This window comes from Panthera pardus, unplaced genomic scaffold (assembly GCF_024362965.1).
Source record: "Panthera pardus isolate Hobbes unplaced genomic scaffold, ASM2436296v1 HiC_scaffold_21, whole genome shotgun sequence".
NCBI lineage: Eukaryota > Metazoa > Chordata > Mammalia > Carnivora > Felidae > Panthera > Panthera pardus.
Window position 1 is genome coordinate 70168309 of NW_026526777.1, and position 20624 is coordinate 70188932.

Genomic DNA, 20624 nt, shown 5'->3' on the forward strand with positions numbered 1-20624 from the left:
TAAATTGCAAACTTGTAATTACAAATTACAACTAATCACCATTAACATAACCCGTTCTCAAACTCTCACTGAAGGGTTGAGACTACAAGAGAAAGTCAAAATTCAAGATGAAATGATCACTCAAAGTGTGCGGAAGTTTGAAACACGCTGAAAAATATTAGCAGGGACTCACACATCTGTATGCCAACGTTCACAACAGAATTATATACAATAGCCAAAAGGAGGACTAAACCAAATGCTCACTGTGGTATATATAAATTGTTGCTTTTCTTAGATTCTCACAATATTTTTATTTAAATCTCACTACAAACATCAATGCTTTATGAATTCAGTCAACTTCGTCTATATAGAAGAATTACATCACTAGTAGCAAGCAGGAACAATATCAACCAAATATTTTGATCAGGGAGATTTTCCATATGATCAGTGAAATAAGGATTCCTTTCAGTAGGACAGGCATTAAGAGATCGACTTACCATACTTGCCTTTAGCAAGTTGCTCTGAAGATCTTGAATTTGGGCCGCTTGCTGTTTGATGGTTTCTTCTTGCCTGGCATTTTTAACCTTTAGCCTAAAATGCAGATCTTAAGATAAGTATTCTCACACATAGTTTTAAAACAGTACCGTGTAATTTCTGAACAAATGAGGGTATTACAGAAATTCTTAAAATTGTATCAAGAGGAAGATTTGGGAATTGTACCAATTTTCTCATTGTGTTTTGTGGTAATGGTGCAAAATTGAGAGATAAGATGCCAAAATTTTGCATTTCAAAATAGCTCAAAGCTGGAACTTGTATCCAGCTTAACAATGATATACTGGCATAACTAATACATTTCTCATAGTACACTGCTTATCTGCTTTACAAATAATCAAGCTATTTTCTGTTAGGTTTAAATTCTACTTTAGCATATGATCTTTCATCTTCTCAGCGTATCTTACGGCCTCTGCATGTCGTTCCTGTGCTTCTTGCAACTAAAATAAAGAAAAAAAATAATTTTAAATACCGACAATCTAGTAGAACACCATCACCTGTTTCTGTACCTAAATGTTTTTGCTTTTTGTTTTTTTTTTGACTTGAAAGAGAGACAGAGAGGGAGAGAGCACACACAGGTGGGAAGGGAGTCAGAGGAAGAGACAGAGAAAATGGCAAGCAGGCTGCAAGCTCAGGTTGAAGCTTGATGTGGGGCTCGGTCTCATGACCGGTCTCATGATGTGGGGTTTGGGATCATGACCTGAGTGGAAATTAAGAGACAGGACCCTCAACCAACTAAGCCGCCCAAGCGCCCCTGTAACTAAAATCTTATTGGACCCAGCCACACCCTCCTCTACATGCTGGTTGACGGCTACTTTGAGGTCATAACAAACGAGTTCAGCTTCTACAACAGAGGCTATGGCCTACAAAGCCGAAAACATTTCAATACTGTTACAGAATAGTTTACCAATCTTACTCTCCTACAAAAACATAACGTTGTTAATGTTTTTAAATTACATACGATCAGATAAACATAAAAATATATCTACTGGTCAAATGGAGGAAATATAGGAATTTACCTTATGGTAAACATTTCTGTTTTCATATTCCAAGCACCATATCAACTATGATTTTAAATATTCACATAGGTGAATGACATTGCTATTCTCGTGATTATAAAACTGAACATGCTGTTTTCAGTGACAACAAGATACTTCATGGAACAGACTGAGAAGCAGGATCCTAGTAGGAGCCAGAATGCCTGGGTCTGAATTCCCAATTCTGCTGGTTATGAGCTGTAAGACCTTGAGCACACTACCTAAAACTTCCGTGTCTCAGTCTCTGCATCTGTAAAATGAAGGTAATAACAGCACCTACTGGGGTACCTGAGTGGCTCAGTCGGGTCAGCGTCTGGCTCTTGATTTTGGCTCAGGACATGATCTCAGGGTCATGTGATTGAGCCCCACAATGAGCTCTGCGTGGACAGCGAGGAGCCTGCTTGGGATTCTCTCTCCCTCCCTCTCTCTCTCTCTCTCCCTTTTTCTCTCTCCCCACATGCCCTTCCCAACAATCTCTCTCTCTCTCTCTCTCTCTCTCTCAAAACAAAGGACCTGTGGACAGGTCCACATTGTCTGTGGACAATGCTCACAGACTACGGTACAAATAGCACCTCCTTGACTGAGTAGTAGATCCTTTACATGACCATCAGAGGCAAGGGAAAGCCACTGACATGGAAATAATCGAGTCTTGCGAAACTAAAGTTCCTCAATCATTTCATGTCCATACTGTTTACGTTAGGCTGCTTTAGCATGTACTCCGATGAAGAGATTAAGGCTTTGTGGTAACAGCATATCAGAAAAGCTGTCCCCAGATATTTGCAGTTGGTAAAGTGCTATAAATGTGTAAATCCCAGTCCTGGCTGTGTAATGAAGAAAGACAAATTTAGCGTGCTTTATCATAGTGAGAGGGAAACAAGAACTAAACATTTGATTGAACATTTCTCCTCTATTTGATTAAGTGCTTTCATTAATAGTTTTACTTATGTAAGTGTGTGTGTGTGTGTATAGAGATATACACACATCTTTTTAACGTTTATTTTTTGATACAGAGCACGAGTCTGAGTGGCGCAGAACGTGAGGGACCCAACGGATCCAACGCAGGCTCTGCTGACAGCAGAAAGCCCGATGCAGGGCTCCATCTCAAGAACGTGGAGATCATGACCTGAGCCAAAGGCAGACTCTGATCGGACTGGAGCCAGCCAGGCACCCCTCAATTTAGTATTTCATTTCTTAGCATACATTTAGAATAAAAGCTTTGTTATACCAATGTTTCCAAGAAGAATTTATTGATACGGTATAAAGTACTTAATTTTATCGGAAAAACCGTTAAGTTAAAATATTTTCAATTTATACAAGGATAAGTACCACACGTATCAAATAGTATCATCCCTTAAATTTATACTTAGGAAGACGAAATTACCTGTCATGAAAAAAATAAAAACAATGCCAAATAAAGGACTAAATTGCTCTGCACAGGCTAGATGACAAGTGTCAAGAGAGTTAAAGCTAATGGGAGTTAGAACAGTCAGAGAAAGTTCATTGGAAAGGAGACTGTGAGCCAAGTCTGAATAACACAGGTTTACTCAAGAGGAACAGAAACTAAAAAGACAGTAAGGACAGCATGAGTAATGGCTGAGAGATGGTGACATCAACCCAATTAACTCAGAGGATAAAATCTGATGGCAGAGACAAAAACGGATGTCCACACAAGAACTACGTGAATGTTCATAAGCAGCAGTATTAATAGGCAAGAAGTGGACACAACCCAAAGGTCCATCAACTGATGAATGAACAAGGGCCTTAGCCCACAATGGAGTACTGTTTGACAATAAAAAGAAATGAAGCTCTGATATAAGCTGTAACCGACACAAATGAACCCAGAAAACATTAAGTGAAGCTAGCTAGTCCCAAGGGACCACACGTTGTGTGACTCCATTTATATGAAATATTCACAAGAGGCAGCGCCATTGAGAGACCAAGTAGTAGACTGAGGCTGGGGGCAACGGGGAAGGGTTTCCTTTCAGGGTGAGGAAAACATTCTACTTGATGGCAGTGATGGCTGCACGAGTGTACACAGAGACAGTGAACTGTGCATGGCGAATGGGTGACTTTCACGGTATGTGTATTGTACCTCAAAAAAGCTTTAAAAAAACCCAATGGCAGGACACAGAGAATGTTCTTAATTCTCGCTTTTGGGCGTCCATACTATACATGATCTGAATATTTCCGTGCTTTGACAATATGTCTAAAAGGCAAAGAAAATGAAGGAAATGCCTAAGTTCAAGTGGTTTGTCAAGTGATCTTTCTGTACACGTCATCCTGATATCAATACGCATTCTTCCCAAAAGTGAAGATGAGAACTAAGAAAATTATCTGAAACATTCCATTAAACATTATCTTCTGATTTGATCCAGCTCGCCTCATCATGGTAATAGAGATATCGTTAAAAAACATTGTTTAGTAGGGGACAAAAGTCTCTTGGGGCACCTGGGCGGCTACGTCAGTTAAGCATCCAATTCTGGTTTTCAGCTCAGGTCATGATCTCACGGTTCATGAGACTGAGCCTCACGTTGGCTCTACACTGACAGCATGGAGCCTGCTTGGCATTCTCTCTCTCCTCTCTCTGCCCCTCCCCTGTTAACATGCACGCACACACTCTCTCTCACTCTTGCTCTCTCAAAATAAATAAAAAAACTGTGAAAAAAATTTTAAAGAATGAAAGAAGTCTCTCAATTTCTGTGAGGAAGGATACAAAAGCCTCAACTTTCCTAAGAGTATTATAAGAAAACAATGTATAACACGAATAGTAGAAGGGAAGGCAGAATTTACGAAATAAGTGCATTGTAAAGATACTAAAATCATAATAAATTAATTAAAATGAAAATACCAAAGAAAGCGGTCCATGGACATTAGTATCCTAAAACACTTTATATTATTTAACCAGCTATAAGTCAGCTGTTGACAGGTTACATTTATTACATACCTGACTTCTGATTTGACCTAATTTCTTCTTGAGATCCCGTGTTTCATCTTCCAGACGAAGATGGGACGTAACCTCTGGGGAAGCCTCTGACATAGACTGTTTCTTCAGAGTATCAGCCAGTTCTTGTTGAAGTTGTCTCGCAACTACCTAATAAGACATTTCTGTTACTGATTTTCTAAATCATCTTATTATTAAATTATGTTAATAATAGACAACTCTCATATATGTACTTTGAGAAGTAGCAACGCATACATCAATTCACCGTCTTTCTGTAACACACACATTCCTGTTCACTGAATTCAGTTAAAGACACAAAAGGTGTTATCTCCCTGCCTAGTTCTGATTTTTTATGGTGTCTCTTTCCAGTCTTAGCACGACAATTTCATCCTGCAACATGTGGTTTCTATGCAACCGATCTTGTGTTTTCTCATGATTATCAGAAAGCTAAGTAAAATAAAGCACATTTTCAGGTAGCACTCAATAAAATGGCATTATCATGATTTTCTTTGAAATGAAAGTATCATCTATGTTTCAACAATGAAAAGGTTGCAGGGGGTGCCAGGGTGGTTCAGTTGGGTAAGTGTCTGACTCTTGATTTTGGCTCAGGGAATGATCTGACATTCTGTGTGTTCAAGCCCCACATCAGGCTCTGTGCTGACAGTCAGGAGCCTGCTCAGAATTCTCGCTCTCCCTCTCCCTGCCCCTCCCCTGCTTGCATTCTCTCTCTCTCTCTCTCTCTCTAATGAATAAAGAAACATAAAAAGAAAGAAAGGTAGGAAGGAAGGTTACAGTAAGTGAATATCCAACTGGAAAAAAATACAGTTGGCTCCAAATCTCACATTTTATACAAGCATAAGTTCCCAAAAGTTCAGAACTTTAACTGAAGATAATGAAGGCATGAAAGTAAAAAAGAATTTGTGAGAAAAGTGTTCAGAATCTCAGAATTGGAAAAGCCTTTCTCTGATTTACAACAAACCCAAAGGCCTGAAATAAAAGATTAATAAATCTGACTACACTTAAAAATTGAGTTTAGAGTAGATATCGAACACAGCTACCTCACAGTAAAATCCTTAGCTCTGCATATACTCGGACAGATTAAATTTCCTAAAATTCTTCTTTCCTGAGAATATTTCATAGATATCTACTTTGCTACCATTTCTATAGTCAGTTATAAGAATTATATCTATTGATAACTGACAAATCTAGGCACTGTACTATAATAGAAACACTTCTACATACATCAATGAACTCATTTGGTTATCACAATTCTAGAATGGAGAGATTAAAACGGTGAGCTGCAGGACTCTCCCCAGGTCTTCTCACTCCACAACTAGTGCTCTTGCACCAACCACTGCCACTTCTCTAGTGTAAATACACAAGTACGAAAGAAGTCTTGTATTTCAAAACACTGATAGGAAATAAGGTGAAATTTATACATCTCTTAGAATACCATGAGATTATTTACTGCTACAATAACTTGTATTTCCTCTTCATGTTGAAAACAGTAATAAATATAAAAGAGGGGAAATACACAACTATTTCATTAGGAATAAAATACCTATCAATATATTATCATTAAGTATATACCACAGCATACCATTGTTATCAAACATTCCTTGTAATGAAATAGGATGCTACTTGAAGCAAAATTACTTTTCTCAAAAGTAGGAGACTTGATGCTGAAAATATGATCAGTGAACTGGCTACACTCGTCCTCCTGTCCATTAGTGAAGTGTTCAACTAACCTATTAATATATCAAGGCAGTGAAGTAACTGTTCAAAACCAAAACACATGTTGCTAGTAGCAATAGTTTTGAGATTAGGGAAAGCTCATCGATTCCTACAGAAAGTAATAAAAGCCTCTCCTTTGGATGAGGACATTATGAATGTCACTAGTTGTTGCAGACAAATGCATTTAATCAAGAATATTATTTTATCCAGTGAAGCAAAAATGCCACCGTCCCCCATGCCCCTCCGCAAAATATATGTGCTTTTAAAATCCTCTATAGTTTCCATGATGAACAGAGTTCAGTTTCATATATACATACATACATATATATATATATATATATATATATATATATATATATATATACATATAGACACACACACACGGAGATAAAAATAATAACTAAAAAATAGAATGTATACAAATACATACACACATGTACTTCAAAATAACTAAAGAAGATATTTTAGAATTAGTTTTCTTATGAGCCATTTCTAGCTCCTTTTGCTTGCAAAGGTGATTGTTTAGACTTCCATCTTGTAAGACTCTGGCCTTCTGTTCTGGAGAAAGTTGCCACTGAGTGTCACTGCGCTCTTCTACAACCTGGAGAAACATTTCATTATGATTCTGCTCTCATCCCATTAAAAAAAAAAAAGGTCAAAAGCTGAGGAGGAGAACTTTAAAAAAATGTTCAAAGGAACATGATCCCATGTTTTAATTTATTTTAAACCTAAATAATATATATTGAGTCATAGGGATACTATAAAATATATATGTATAATATACCAAACTATGTAATATTGATGGAAATACAGTTTTTATCAAAAACTGATTTACCTGATTTTTTGCGGCCTTCAATTCCATGTTTAGCGTTCTCAGAGCGAGTTCAACTTGTTTTGTTTCAACTTCTTTCTTATATTCGTCTTCTTTTCTTAACTTTTCCCTAATTTTTTCATATAACATATCAGCATTTCTTCTTTCTTCTTCTTCTTCTTGTTTTAAGGTACATCTGCAATTACATACGCTTTTTTTAAAATTTGCTTTGTTAGACATAAAAAGTTCATTTTATGATCTGGTTCCACATAAGTTGGCTTATTATCCAAATGAAAAATTTCTATGTTCTCCAACTGTTTTCCTTGTAGGGCTCATGTTTTTAATTTCTCAGTTCAATCTCTTCCACACCATATATACAGTTGAAAAGAAGCCAGGAGAAAGCATTATGCAACTTAGTTTTAGTCAGTAATAACTCTGATAGATGTTGTAGGAAAGGAAGTTTGAAATTATTCAGGAAAGTTAGAGTTGAAAATTACCCCTTTTCCCACAGGTATAATTATTCCTCCATAGGACAGATAATCCACTCATAAAAAAGAGAAGTTGCTGTCTACAAGCAAGTTTATCAATTCACTGGAAATAAAATTTCCACTTGACGAAACCTTACAGGTACCTCTAAAAATGATGTGCAGTGAAAGACAGCATCTGTGGATGTTGTTTCCACAACATACATGTGCAGATTACTGTCATCCAAGACTAGGCTGACGAGTCTAATATCTGTTGCCTATGTTTTTTATTTCTTCTTCCACAACACTTGCAACTTACCTTGTTGATGATTACCTACTTTAGGAATCACTTAAACATCCCTTCTAGAACAACACAGGATACGTATTAATTAAGTAAACAATAAAGAGTAATATGACCTTTCAGCATACACTTTTGAAATAATTTTATCTACCTATGACAGAGATGTTGAAAAAACTTATCAGTAATCACTTTCCGTATTACTTTTTTTAAATGTTTATTCATTTTTGAGAGAGAAAGGGAGAGCCCATGCAAACAAAGGAGGGGGAGAGAGAGAGAGAGGGAGGCAGAAAATCCGAAGTGGGCTCTACACTGACAACACACAGCTCGATGTGGGGCTCGAACTCACGAACCCTGAGATCATGACCTGAACCAAAGTCGGACGCTTCACTGACTGAGCCACCCAGGCACCCCCATTTTACTTTGTTTAAATTTTTTATTGAGACAGAGATGATGCAAGTGAGCAAGAGTGGAGAGAGAGCAAGAGAGACAATCCCACGAGGGGCAGACAGACAGGGAGAGACAGAGTGTGAGAAGAGGAGTCCACCCGAAGCGGGGCTCGTGCTCACCCAAAGCAGGGCTTGAGCCCACCCAAAGCAAGGCTCAAACTCACGAGATCATCACCTGAGCCGAAGCCAGATGCTTAACCAACTGAGCCACCCGGGCACCCCCACTTTACCTTTTAAGCCCTGCATGTTAAGAAGCAAACGGAATCAATTTTGGGGAATTTTACTGTCTTGAGAAAAATGACCATTTTATACTCTGTTGGTAGGTACAGAAAGTAATATAAACTTTCCTGAGAACAATTTAAAAATATGGATTAAAGACCTTTTGTAAAATTTTTATACTTTAACCAGATTATATTATATTGAAGAATTGATTCCAAGTAACCAGACATGTAGAAACAGATTTATATAAAAGACATTCCTGACAGCATTAATTAAAATACAGAAAGATGAAAAACAAGCAGAATTCAATCTCTTCAATAATGATGTTTCTTGGACTATGGTGGACTTTTATATGGCCGTTAAAATTGTGATTTGGAATATGCATTAAATTATTAGAAGTATTCACTGTTAAGAACTTGCTGTGTTATTTCCAAGAATCGCACACCTCACAACACTAAACAAGTATTCTTTCCGGGAAAATCCCATAAGGTAAGTCAGCAATTGCAAAACTGCCCCTACACATCTGTAGTATAAAAGGAAAGAGCTGAGATATTTCCTTCAAGCCAAGATGCTATACCTCAAACAGCAGAATTCACGTTCCCATTCCACTTTTTGATGCTCTAACCGTGATATCATGTCTTTGGCTTCTCGTAGCTCGTTTTGTAGTGCACTAACCATTTTTTCCATTTTTGTCATTTTTCCCGTAAGAAGTTTACAGTGATTTTGTTAAGTTTCCGTAATTTCTCATAGGAAACAAGTATATCTTGGATTTTCAAGAAGCCAGCAGAATCTGCATCAGAGAAGAAACAGAAATAAAATATATGAGGACTTTTTGCATATACAGGCCTGTGCATCTTCAATTCACTCATTCACACATTGAATAAATGTGTGAATATATATACCTTCAATGGAAGATGTTATACTCAGCTCTACAGATACAATAGAGAAGACCCTTGGCTCTCGATTAGCCTAGAGTCTAGTGAAGGAGAAAGACAACTCAAACGGTAATTCTAAATTCAGATAGTTCCTATTAGAAGACAGAGTTCTGTGATCATAACTTGATCAAATTGGGCCCAAGGAAGATAGATTTCCCTGAGGAAGAGATAACTATACTGAGGAATGAAGGATGAGCAGGAGACAATTAAGCAAAGGAGGAAGACAAGCACTCTCGACAGTCTAGAGCATGTGCCGAAGTTCCACTGTAATCTGCTTCTGGCCAAGGTGGGGTAACACGTACTGATTGATCTTCCTACCTAAAGCAAGCAAAAACAAAACAGACAAAATACAATTTTAACATGATTTTCAAGACGCAGAACTTCAGACAATGAAGGACAATGATCCCTGAAAACAAAACACGTTAGCCTAACACGTATGCCCAAGCTCACTGCCTTGAGAGAGTTTTCAGGCTACGACACAGGAGACATAAATTATTTAAATAGATTTCACCAGACTCCTTGAGTCGAGGTGGCAAAACTGAGAGTCTGGTGAAGTCAAGGCAGATAGAGACGACAGGTCAGCATCCAGGAGAGGAGAAAGCAGGACACAGAAAGAACCCTGGGCATCTGCACAGGGTCCCCTTTGGCTATTCAGCAGAGTAACAACCAGTGCATACATGGAAGGAAGTCATCAAGGGAAAAAAATCTGAAAAGAGTAGAGGAAACACTGCCTGGTGCTCCCACAGCACGAGGGACAGTATCTATTCACATTAGCTAAGATAGAAAAACTCATAATTTGAGTTAGGCTGATCACCACTCTGGATTCACCCAATAATTCATAAGAGCAAGACTAAAGGATCCAACTGTTTGTAAGTAACTTAACTATATCTCCAAACAAAGCACGAAAAGATAACTAGAGGCATAGAAGCTATTGTTTTCAAAACCAAATAGCACTTACAGAGATGTAAATTATGTTAGCCATGAACAATACGATGGGTAGGAATAAACACATATTAGACATCACAAAACAAAAGACTGAAGTTTAACATTGGAAACCTGGGAGAAAACTTCAAGTGGGAAATACACACTTGCCCAAAGAGGCAGGGGAAAGGGACAGGAAAAAAAATGGCCCAAATCTTCCTAAACTTCATGAAAACTATAATCCCACCGACCCAGGAAGGATCTGTCTAGGAAAGAAGAAATGGAAGTCAACTTTTGTAATTTTCCTAAACTATATACGATGTGGTATAACATTACTGGAAGGGAGACTGTGATGCTGAAGCCATAGACTATAAACCCTAAACCAACCACTAAAGCAGCAAAACTGAAAAGTTCTAGCTAGGAAGCCTAAATAAATAAGTGAATAAATGAATGAATGAATGAATGAATAAATAAATAAATAAATAAATAAATAAAACTGAATCATAAAAATTACTCGATTAAAAGAAAGCGGAAAAAGAAGAGAACGGGAACAAGGAGCAGTTAGGACAAAAGCAAGTCAAACAGTGTGATGACAGATTCAAATCAACTATCTCAAAAATCACAGTAAATGAAAACGGTCTAAAAGCCTCAACTAAAACGCAGACTATCGAATGGATAAAAAAGAAGACTCAACTATATGCCACCTATACAAAATGCACTTTAAATGTCAAGACAGAAATTTGTTCGAAAGACAGAGATATGGTATACCACACTAACACTTGACCAAAGAAGGCTGAGCTAGAGTGGCTCTATGAATACCAGACAAAACAGTTTCAAGCAAAAAATTATTACCAGCAATAAACAACAGGTCATTGTATAATCATAAAAGGGTCAATTAAGAGCAATCTTAAATGTTCATGTATCTGTTAATAGCTTCAAAGTACATGAAGCAAAAATTGATAGAACTGAAAAGAGAAATAGGCAAATTCACAATTATAGTCTGATATTTCAATAGGCTCAACATCAGCAAGGGCATAGTAGACTTGGCCGCCACTATTCTTCTCAAGGATCTATGGAACACTTACCAAAAAAGACTATGTTCTGGGTCAAAAATAAATCTTAATAAAAGGAAGAAGTCAAGAGGCCTGAAGTCATAATAGTGTGTTCCCTGACCACAAAGCAATCAAATCAGAAATCAAGCACAAAAATATCTCTGGAAAATACTCAACTATTTGTGAACTACAGAACACATCGAAATATCCCCTGAGTCAAAGAAGTAATGAAAAAATAAAAAAAAAATTAGAAAGGATTCTGAACTGAATGAAAATGAAAACATAGTAGAATTTGTAGAGCCCTGCTTCAGTAGCACTCTGATAGCACTGAATGTATACATTAAAAGACTGTATACTGAATGTATACATTAAAAGACTGATAGCACTGAATGTATACATTAAAAAAGAAGAGGGAAGTGCGGTGCTCCTTGCTGCCTTGGTGGCTCCTCCCTCAGCTTCCCAAGCACCCCGCCCTGCCCCGCCCCACCCTGGCAGTGGCTGGAGAGCAGGTGCTTTGTTCACACGTGCACAGCAGGCACTTGGGTGGGTGGGGGCGGGGTCCGCCACCTGCCAGGAATTGAAGGTGGGGGAGTAGCTGTAGGAGGCGACCCCCCTAGACTGAGGTGGGCATGGGCCGGGCCCCAGGCTCTGCTGGAGCGGGAGGCGGCGGCGGTGGCAGAGGCATGGCCCAATGCCTGTGCACCTGTCTCCCCTCCCTTCCTCTCCGCCCCTGCCATGGGTTTTGTGCTCTAGCTCCCCATCTTTTTCTCACTACCTATATCATCACCCTTCTTCCGACTTCGCTTCCCAGCTTCTTGCGACCGTTTCTCTCACTTAAGCCTCAGTTACTCAGGCTCCTTTCACCCTAGTCCTGCCGGAGACTTCATATGCCAGCAGTCTCTTTCCTGGGATGTCCCCATCCTTCCCCTCTCCCCACATCCTATTCTGGGCTGATGGCAGCCAGAAATCCTTCCTATTGCGTTTACCGGCAGTTTCCACCTGGCCCTGAAGCTTGGCGCAGATCAAGTCCACCACACCCACGCTGAGAACGACCCCTAGGAGAACCACTTGTCCCATGGTGGTATTGGACAATATGTTCTCGATTTTCCTCTGGTTGCGCATTTTAGTCTGAATATTTGTTACTCTCCACCGCTATGCTTTACAAACGTATGTTTTGGTTGCATGACAAGGAGTTAGGAATGAGCCAGAGACCATTCGCAGGTAAGGAGAAGATTTAGACATTTAGGATTAAAGGAAGAAAGGAGAAACAGAATGTTAAGAAGGTTAGATTCCTCAAAGTATTTTGAGTCGTGGCAGATGCTCCCCAAAGCATAACAATACTGAAAAGAGAAGTAAACGCCAGGTCCTTACTAGGCAATGCTCCAAAGACATTGTCCACTTTCTAACTGTGATGATGAAACATGGTTACACTGGTGAATTGAAAATCACTGATGATCACAGACTTGGGAAAATTGTTGTGAACCTCACAGGCAGGTTAAGCAAGCATGGAGTGACTGGCCCCAGAATTGATGGACAATGCAAAGATCTAGAAAAATGGCAGAATAATCTGCTCAGTTTGGTTTCATTACACTGAGCACCTCAGCTACAGTCATGGACGTGAAGAAGCCAGATGAAAATGCACAGAAGGGGAAATCCTGGGATTCTTTTTCTAGGGATGTAATACATATATGCAAATAAAATGCCTCAGTGGAAACAACAACAACAACAACAACAACCACAAAAAAAAAACAAAAAGAAAACAAAATAAGAAGGAACTGTACCTAGAATATACAAAGAATTCTGAAAACGCGACAAGTAAGAAAACAAACAAACAAATTTTTAAAACAACCAAAGATTTGGACAATTCAAAGAAGATACACAGATGGCAAACAAGCACATGAAAATATGCTCACCATCATCCATTATTAGGGAAATGTATATTGAAACCATAATGAGATGTATACTAAATATCCATCCGAATGGCTAGGATTTAAAAAGCTGACAATACTAAGTGTTCATGAATATGTATGCAGGAATTGGTGCTCTCACAGACTGCTGGTGGGAATGGAAAACCGTACAACTCCTTTAGAAAACAATTTGGCAGCTTCATAATAAGGGACTCTAAAGGGACATGAGATTTTTAAGGGTGACGAATATGTTAACTGTCTGGATTATGGTTATCATTTCATACGTGTAAACATATGTCAAAACTATCAAATGACACACTTCATATATGTGCAGTTTACCTAACTAAAGCTGTTGGAAACAAAAAGCTCTTTCACAGGAAGAAACGTTTAACACAGTGGATAAGACACAGACGGAAAGAAGGATGTAAAACCATACAAGATGAAGCCAGAGGACTGTGGCCTTTAACCTAATAGCAATGAGAACTAATAGCTAAGCTTTAAGCAAGGGGGTACCATGATGAAAGACACTTTTTAAAACATATACTAATTATGGTTGCAGTGTAGACCAAGGTCCTGGGAGGTAGAACGGCAGGGAAAACAGTCCTGAGGTTATTTCAGTCATCTAGGAGAAAAATAATGACCTGACCTGGGTGAAGGCACAGAAGAGAAGCAGAGTTAAACACATTAGATGTGCCATTCCCACTAAGAAAGGTACAGTAGAAATGACGACTCTCTGGCTGAGAGGATACAATAGTTCTCCTTTTATTTTAATATAAAACATATTTCTGAGATGAGCAGCTCTATAATACAGCAGTGCTCTATGGTGCAGTAGTAGGCAAGGTGTGCACATATTACTACAGCAATATACGTAAAAAGGCTTCCTACCTTTACAATCCATGCCAAGTTGTTCAATCAGCAACATGAAATTCTTAGAGTAAGACAACTCACAATGCTCTGAAGCTGTTTCAGATGACTGAATGAAGCCGACAAGGTCATCCATAGAAGTAATTTGCTTTTTGACCTACCAATGAATAATACCATTTCAAAATGTCCCCCAAATATTTATAAAATATACTAGGTGTAGAGAAGTGATAAATAGCCATCTTTTTATAAAAGCAAAAACAGGGGCATCTGAGTGGCTCAGTCGGTTGAGCATCCGACTCCATTTTGGCTCAGGTTATGACCTCAGAGTTCCTGAGTTTGAGTCCCACGTTGACCTCCACAAGGACAGCATGGAGCCTGCTTGGGATTCTCTCTCCCCATCTCCTTCGGCCCCTGCCCCACTTGTGAGTGCTCTCTCTCAAAATACATTTTAAAAATAAGTGAATAAACATTTAAAAAGTGAAACCACAGAGACTTTTTAAAAGAACGGATTTTTATCAAAAAGACACTGTTATCCATAGCTAGTATTTCTAAGTAACTTTTTCACAGCAAATGTCTCTACAACAAAGGAAGATTTTCTATTTTTTCACTACATCTTTCATAAAGTATTTTTTTGCCACTGAACAATATTCCTAACAAATATGTATCAAAATAATATAATAAAATAAAAATAAAATAAATAATAAATAAAATAAAATTACAATGTCTATTTTGCTTACCTTGTTCTTTTTCTTAGAAATTTTCTTCGCAGGTCTGAAAAAACCCAACAATTCTTTTCAGGCAAATATTAAATATTTAAAATACAAAGCCTATCTAAACCTATTGTTTCTGATATAAAATCTCTGCATTTGAAACTAATTTTCTACAAAGGTATTAAACAACAGAGTAACATTAAACAACATAGAAAATACACTACTGCTAATATTAACAAAGTATTAGGTGTATCCAGTTATAGTATATGTGCTGCTGAAGCGAGCACAACAAAGTACTAAAGTTAGATAAAAACCAACAAAAGCAAAGGAAAATCCTAATGCTACTAGCATTATTTGATAGGAATGATACCATTGTTTGTGTTGTTGTCATTTTACTAAAAATAAGCTTTTACTGGCACTAAAACCTACTTGGAAAGTGCAAGTTAAGTCCCTATATGAAAGAACCCCCTTTTTTTTTTTAATTTTTTTTTTAACGTTTATTTATTTTTGAGACAGAGAGAGACACAGCATGAACGGGGGAGGGGCAGAGAGAGAGGGAGACACAGAATCGGAAGCAAGCTCCAGGCTCTGAGCCATCAGCCCAGAGCCCGACGCGGGGCTCGAACTCACGTACCGCGAGATTGTGACCTGAGCTGAAGTCGGAGACTTAACCGACTGAGCCACTCAGGCGCCCCGAAAACCCCTTTTTAACAATCATGATATTAACGTGTTGGAGCCTCACTATGCAACTACTCTCTAGGCATTACTATGAGCACTTTACATGTCTTCAAGGTATTTGAAGCCCCACAAAAATCCTATGAAGTAGCTTAGTATATTAAGTATTTTACACAGGAAGAAAATGAGGCACAGAAAGTCGAAGTGACTTGCCCAAGAAGCCCTAATCGCTGGCCAAGAACAGAACCTGAATTCAAACCCAGGAATGTGCCTTCAAAGCATGTGTTTTATACTATGTGGTTACAGTAATACTCCAGTGTTTCTAACTAATATGACAGCAAATGAATTTATATTATGATTCGATTTCTAGCTATAGTGATACATAACAATTTCTGAATCTTACACATTTTTAAAGAGACTTTATACTTGGCAAGATGGGAAATCTACCTTCAATAAACTAAAGATTTGCTTCTTCTAGAGAAGTTCCTCAACAGGCATTCATTCATTCATTCATTCATCATTCATTCATTCATTCAACTGTCTATTCCCACATTCAACACATACTTATTGAGCATACAATCTGTGTCAATGGCACTGTTGGTACAGGAAGCATGGTTTTTGTAATTTAGAGCTCTCTAGTCCAAAAGGAATAATCTGTTATGGATTACTAGTTTCTTTTCCAATTGTAAATAAACAAAATCTTCCCCTTTCCCCAGAATCTAAATAAATATTAACTTAATAGAACCAGATACTTTAAAGTCCCTAACAAAATCATAGCTATTTGTGATACTATCAAAGGCACTGGATATCTAAAATCATCAAGGAAGGATTAGCTTTATTCAGAATGGCCTCAGTGTTTGCATACGTTTATGATAAGTGTGTGTGTGTGTGTATACATACACATATATACATACAGAACTCATACACATATACTTATATATACATATAGAACTTATACAGCCATATATATGTATATGTATATGTATATATGTATATATACTTGCATACATACATATATATTTTTAAATCTGCACATTCAATTCTATGAGAATACCCCATTGTGGAACCAACTCAGAATAAACCACCTTCTTGCACAAAATCACATGAATAAGAGTACTAAAGACAATTACTATAATCTTTAAAAGAGAATGTAATACAATCAACAAACTTCCTAATGTTTGGAAACGCAAACAAAATTAAATTAACTAACCATGTCTATCTCTATTGATCATTTCCAACAGAATACACACTCTAAAAGCTCCCATCTTAAAATAAAAAGAGAAAGAAAATGCCTTTGCAATTCACATTCTTTTTCAGTTATCATCCATTTCTCTATTACCTTTCCCAATTAAAATGCTCTAAGGAGTTTTTTACACTTACTCATCTTCCATGCTTCCATGGTGACTACTGAAACTGCTCCTTGACAAAGTCACTTACCCTCATCATAACTTTTCAAGCAGTGTGTTTGATATGTTGAGTATTTCTTGCTTTAGCTTGGACCTACCTACACTACAGCATTTTATTTCCACAAAAGGTAATCACTGCTAAAATTCCTTCACAGGCACATAAAGAATTTATAGATTTTACCTGCTTTCATGCTGATCCTTTTCACTGAAATGGCTGCCATCATTCTTTTGTAGTGGACCACCAGTTAGGGAATCTGCCTTCTGCAACACTGATGTGATCACAGATCCTTTTGATGTCCCTTTTTCATTTTCACCTTTATTTATCTTCTTCATATGTAAACCAGGTTCCCTCCTTAAAAAAAAAGCCATTAAAAAGCCATAAAAAAGCCAATGTTTTCTAACAATTTTACTGATAAAGAATAAAAAGACAATCTTCATCAAGTTCTGAATTTTACCCATCTGACTTAATTTGATTAATTCAGAGAACAATGCTGAAGTACCAACCATACAAAAGGAAATACTCATCTGTTGCTTCAAACACAGATAAATATACAATTAGAATACAATGTGATTTGTAAGAATTGACATGTGAAAAGCTGTGAGGACAAGAAAGGCTTTACTGAAGAGGGAAAATAAACAGCAGAGGTCACCAGGGAAAGAAACGGGAGAAAACCATTTTCTTAGAGATTAGAATGTGAGCACAAAGATTACACAGATGGCATCTAGGTGCCTTGAAAGGAAAAAGTATAAGCTTTTAGGAACTTGGAAAAAAGCATAAAATACATGGAAGCAAGTAGTAAGAGATCAGTCAGGAAAGAAACTCTGAAGAACTTTGAAGGTTACACTAAAAAGTTAGAGTTCATTGCCTAAAGGCAGTGACTCTTAGACATGGGAGTAATAACTAGATGTGTGCTCTATTTTTGGCTTTGCTTTGAAATATAAGAATGCTTAATTTCAACAAAGTTTTAAAGTAGCATGAGGTCCATATAACATGAAAGAAGAAATCAAGGAAATATCTTAGGGGAAAACTACTTTTAAAATGCCCATATGTCAGAGCGATATCAGTATCATAGCTGAACAAGATGTACGTTGTTGCGTCTCCCCACCTACAACAAACTGGCATCTTATCCACCCACGGGCAAAACTGCCTTTGCAGGAGCTGTGGGAACCTAGCACCATTTTCCAAGGGACCGAGGAAAAGTCTTGCCTACCCGTGCATCAGGTAACAGGCATATGTACTACAGTCTAATCTGTGGACCTAGCAATAGCCCATAAAGTGCCTCCAGCCCCTCCCTCTCAGCCACATCTGGGAGTCCCTCCCTAGAAAACACTCTCTAAGAAAATCACCGTGGATGAGAGAGGCTTTTTGGAAAACCAGGTCTCCTGCAGAGAATTTCCAGCATCCCACTGGAGCAAAAAAATCAGGTTTGGACACACTGAAGAGGTAGTCATTAAAGACTGGAGGAGGTGACTGCTACTTCAAATGCAAAGACAGCAATGCAAAACTACAAAGAATATAAAATATCAAGGAAATATGATACCATCAAAGGATCACAATAATCTTCCATAATCAATCAGAAACACATGGAGATCTGTAATTTATTCAAAAGAGAATTCAAAAATAGCAGTTTTAAGGAAACTCAGTGAGTTACAAGAAAAACACAAAAAGCCAATTCAGTAAAATCAGAAAAACACTCTATGAATAAAATGAGAAGCTTAACAAAGAGCTGGACATAGTAAAAACTAACTAAACAAAAATCCTGGAGCTGAAGAGTATAATGAAGGAGATGAAAAAAGCAAGAGTGATCACTGACAGGAAATGGATCAACCAAAAAAAAATGTGAATTTAAAGACAGGAACTATCAAATTATCCAGTCAGCAGAGAACAAAGTAAAAATAATGAAAAAGTGTGAGGAAAGACTATGTGACTACAAGTGAACCCTCATAAGGCTATTCACAACTTCTCAGCAGAAACCTTACATGCCAGGAGGCATTGGGATTACATATCCAAAGTGCTAAGAGAAAAAAGACTACCAATCAAGAATACTTTACTCAGCAAAATTATCCTTCAGAAATCAAATTGAACAAATACATTTGATATACCGCATTAACAGGATAAAAAAAAATTATATCATCATCCCAGCATGTGAGGAAAAAGCATTTGACATAATTCATCTTTTCAGGATAAAAACTCTCAACAAAGTGCATACTGAATTATCACACCTGGACATAATGAAGTCCAATATGATAAGCCCATAGCCAACATCATATGCAGTGGTAAAAAACGGAAAGCTTTTACTCTAAGTTCAAGAACAAGGCAAAGTTTCCCACTTGACCACTCCTATTCAACAGGATAGAGGAAGTCCTAGTCAAAGTAGTCAGGCAAGAAAAGGAAATAAAAGGCATCCAAATCAAAAAAGAAGAAATAAAACTGCCTTTGTTTGCAGATGATATGTTATTATATATAGAAATCCTGAAGATACCACCAAAAAGCTGTTCCAAGGATGAAGCATACAAAATCAACATAAAGATGCAGGGGTGCCTGGGTGTCTCAGTCAGTTAAGCTTCTGATTTCGGCTAAGCTCATGATCTCGTGGTTTGTGGTTCAAGCCCCCTATTGGGCTCTGTGCTGACAGTTCAGAGCCTGGAGCCTGCTTTGGATTCTCTCTCTCTCTCTCTCTCTCTCTCTCTCTCTCTTTCTCTCTGCCCCTCCCCTGTTCACACTCTGTCTCTTTAGCCTCTGCTACAAAGCTGTGATCATCAAGACCGTATGGTATTGGCACAAAAACAGACACACAGACCAATGGAATAGAATAGAAACCCCAGAGGTGAACCCACAAATGTATGGCCAACTAAACATTGACAAAGCAGGAAAGAGTATCCCATGGAAAAAAAAGACAGTCTCTTTCTTCTGGGAGAACTGAACAGCAACATGCAGAAGAATGAAACTAGACGACTTTTCTTACACCATACACACAAATAAACTCAAAATGGATGAAGGACCTGAATGTGACCCAGGAAACCATCAAAACCCTAGAGGAGAAAGCAGGAAAAAAAACCTCTTTGACCTCCGCCACAGCAATTTCTTACTTGACACATCTCCAAAGGCAAGGGAATTAAAAGCAAAAGTGAACTATTGGGACTTCATCAAGATAAAATCTTCTGCACTGCAAAGGAATCAATCAACAAAACCAAAAGGCAACCGACAGAATGGGAGAAGATATTTGCAAATGACATATCGGATAAAGGAAGGGCTAATATCCAGAACCTGTAAAGAACTCACCAAAATCCACACCCACAAAACAAATAATCCAGGGAAGAAATGGGCAGAAGACATGAATAGACACTTTTCCAAAGAAGACATCCAAATGGACAACAGACACGTGGAAAGATGCTCAACGTCACTCCTCATCAGGGAAATACAAATCAAAACCACACTGAGATACCACCTCATGCTGGTAAGAGTGGCTAAAATGAACAAATCAGGAGACTACAGATGCTGGCGAGGATATGGAGAAACAGGAACCCTCTTGCACTGTTGGTGGGAACGCAAACTGGTGCAGCCACTCTGGAAAACAGCGTGGAGGTTCCTCAAATAATTAAAAATAGAACAACCCTATGACCCAGCAATAGCACTGCTGGGAATTTACCCAAGGGATACAGGAGTGCT

General features: G+C 38.0%; 1 protein-coding gene across 1 annotated transcript; it reads right to left on the minus strand.

The window, feature by feature from the left end:
* Positions 1-519: 519 nt before the first annotated feature.
* Positions 520-16991, minus strand: LOC109261230 (ankyrin repeat domain-containing protein 26). The gene is given in 8 exon segments (XM_053909502.1): positions 520-570; positions 3661-3774; positions 4513-4659; positions 7079-7250; positions 9062-9206; positions 9209-9274; positions 14185-14320; positions 16986-16991. Coding segments are annotated over 7 exon segments (738 nt in total). The 3' UTR covers positions 520-570; positions 3661-3708.
* Between the last annotated feature and the right edge of the window lie 3633 nt (positions 16992-20624).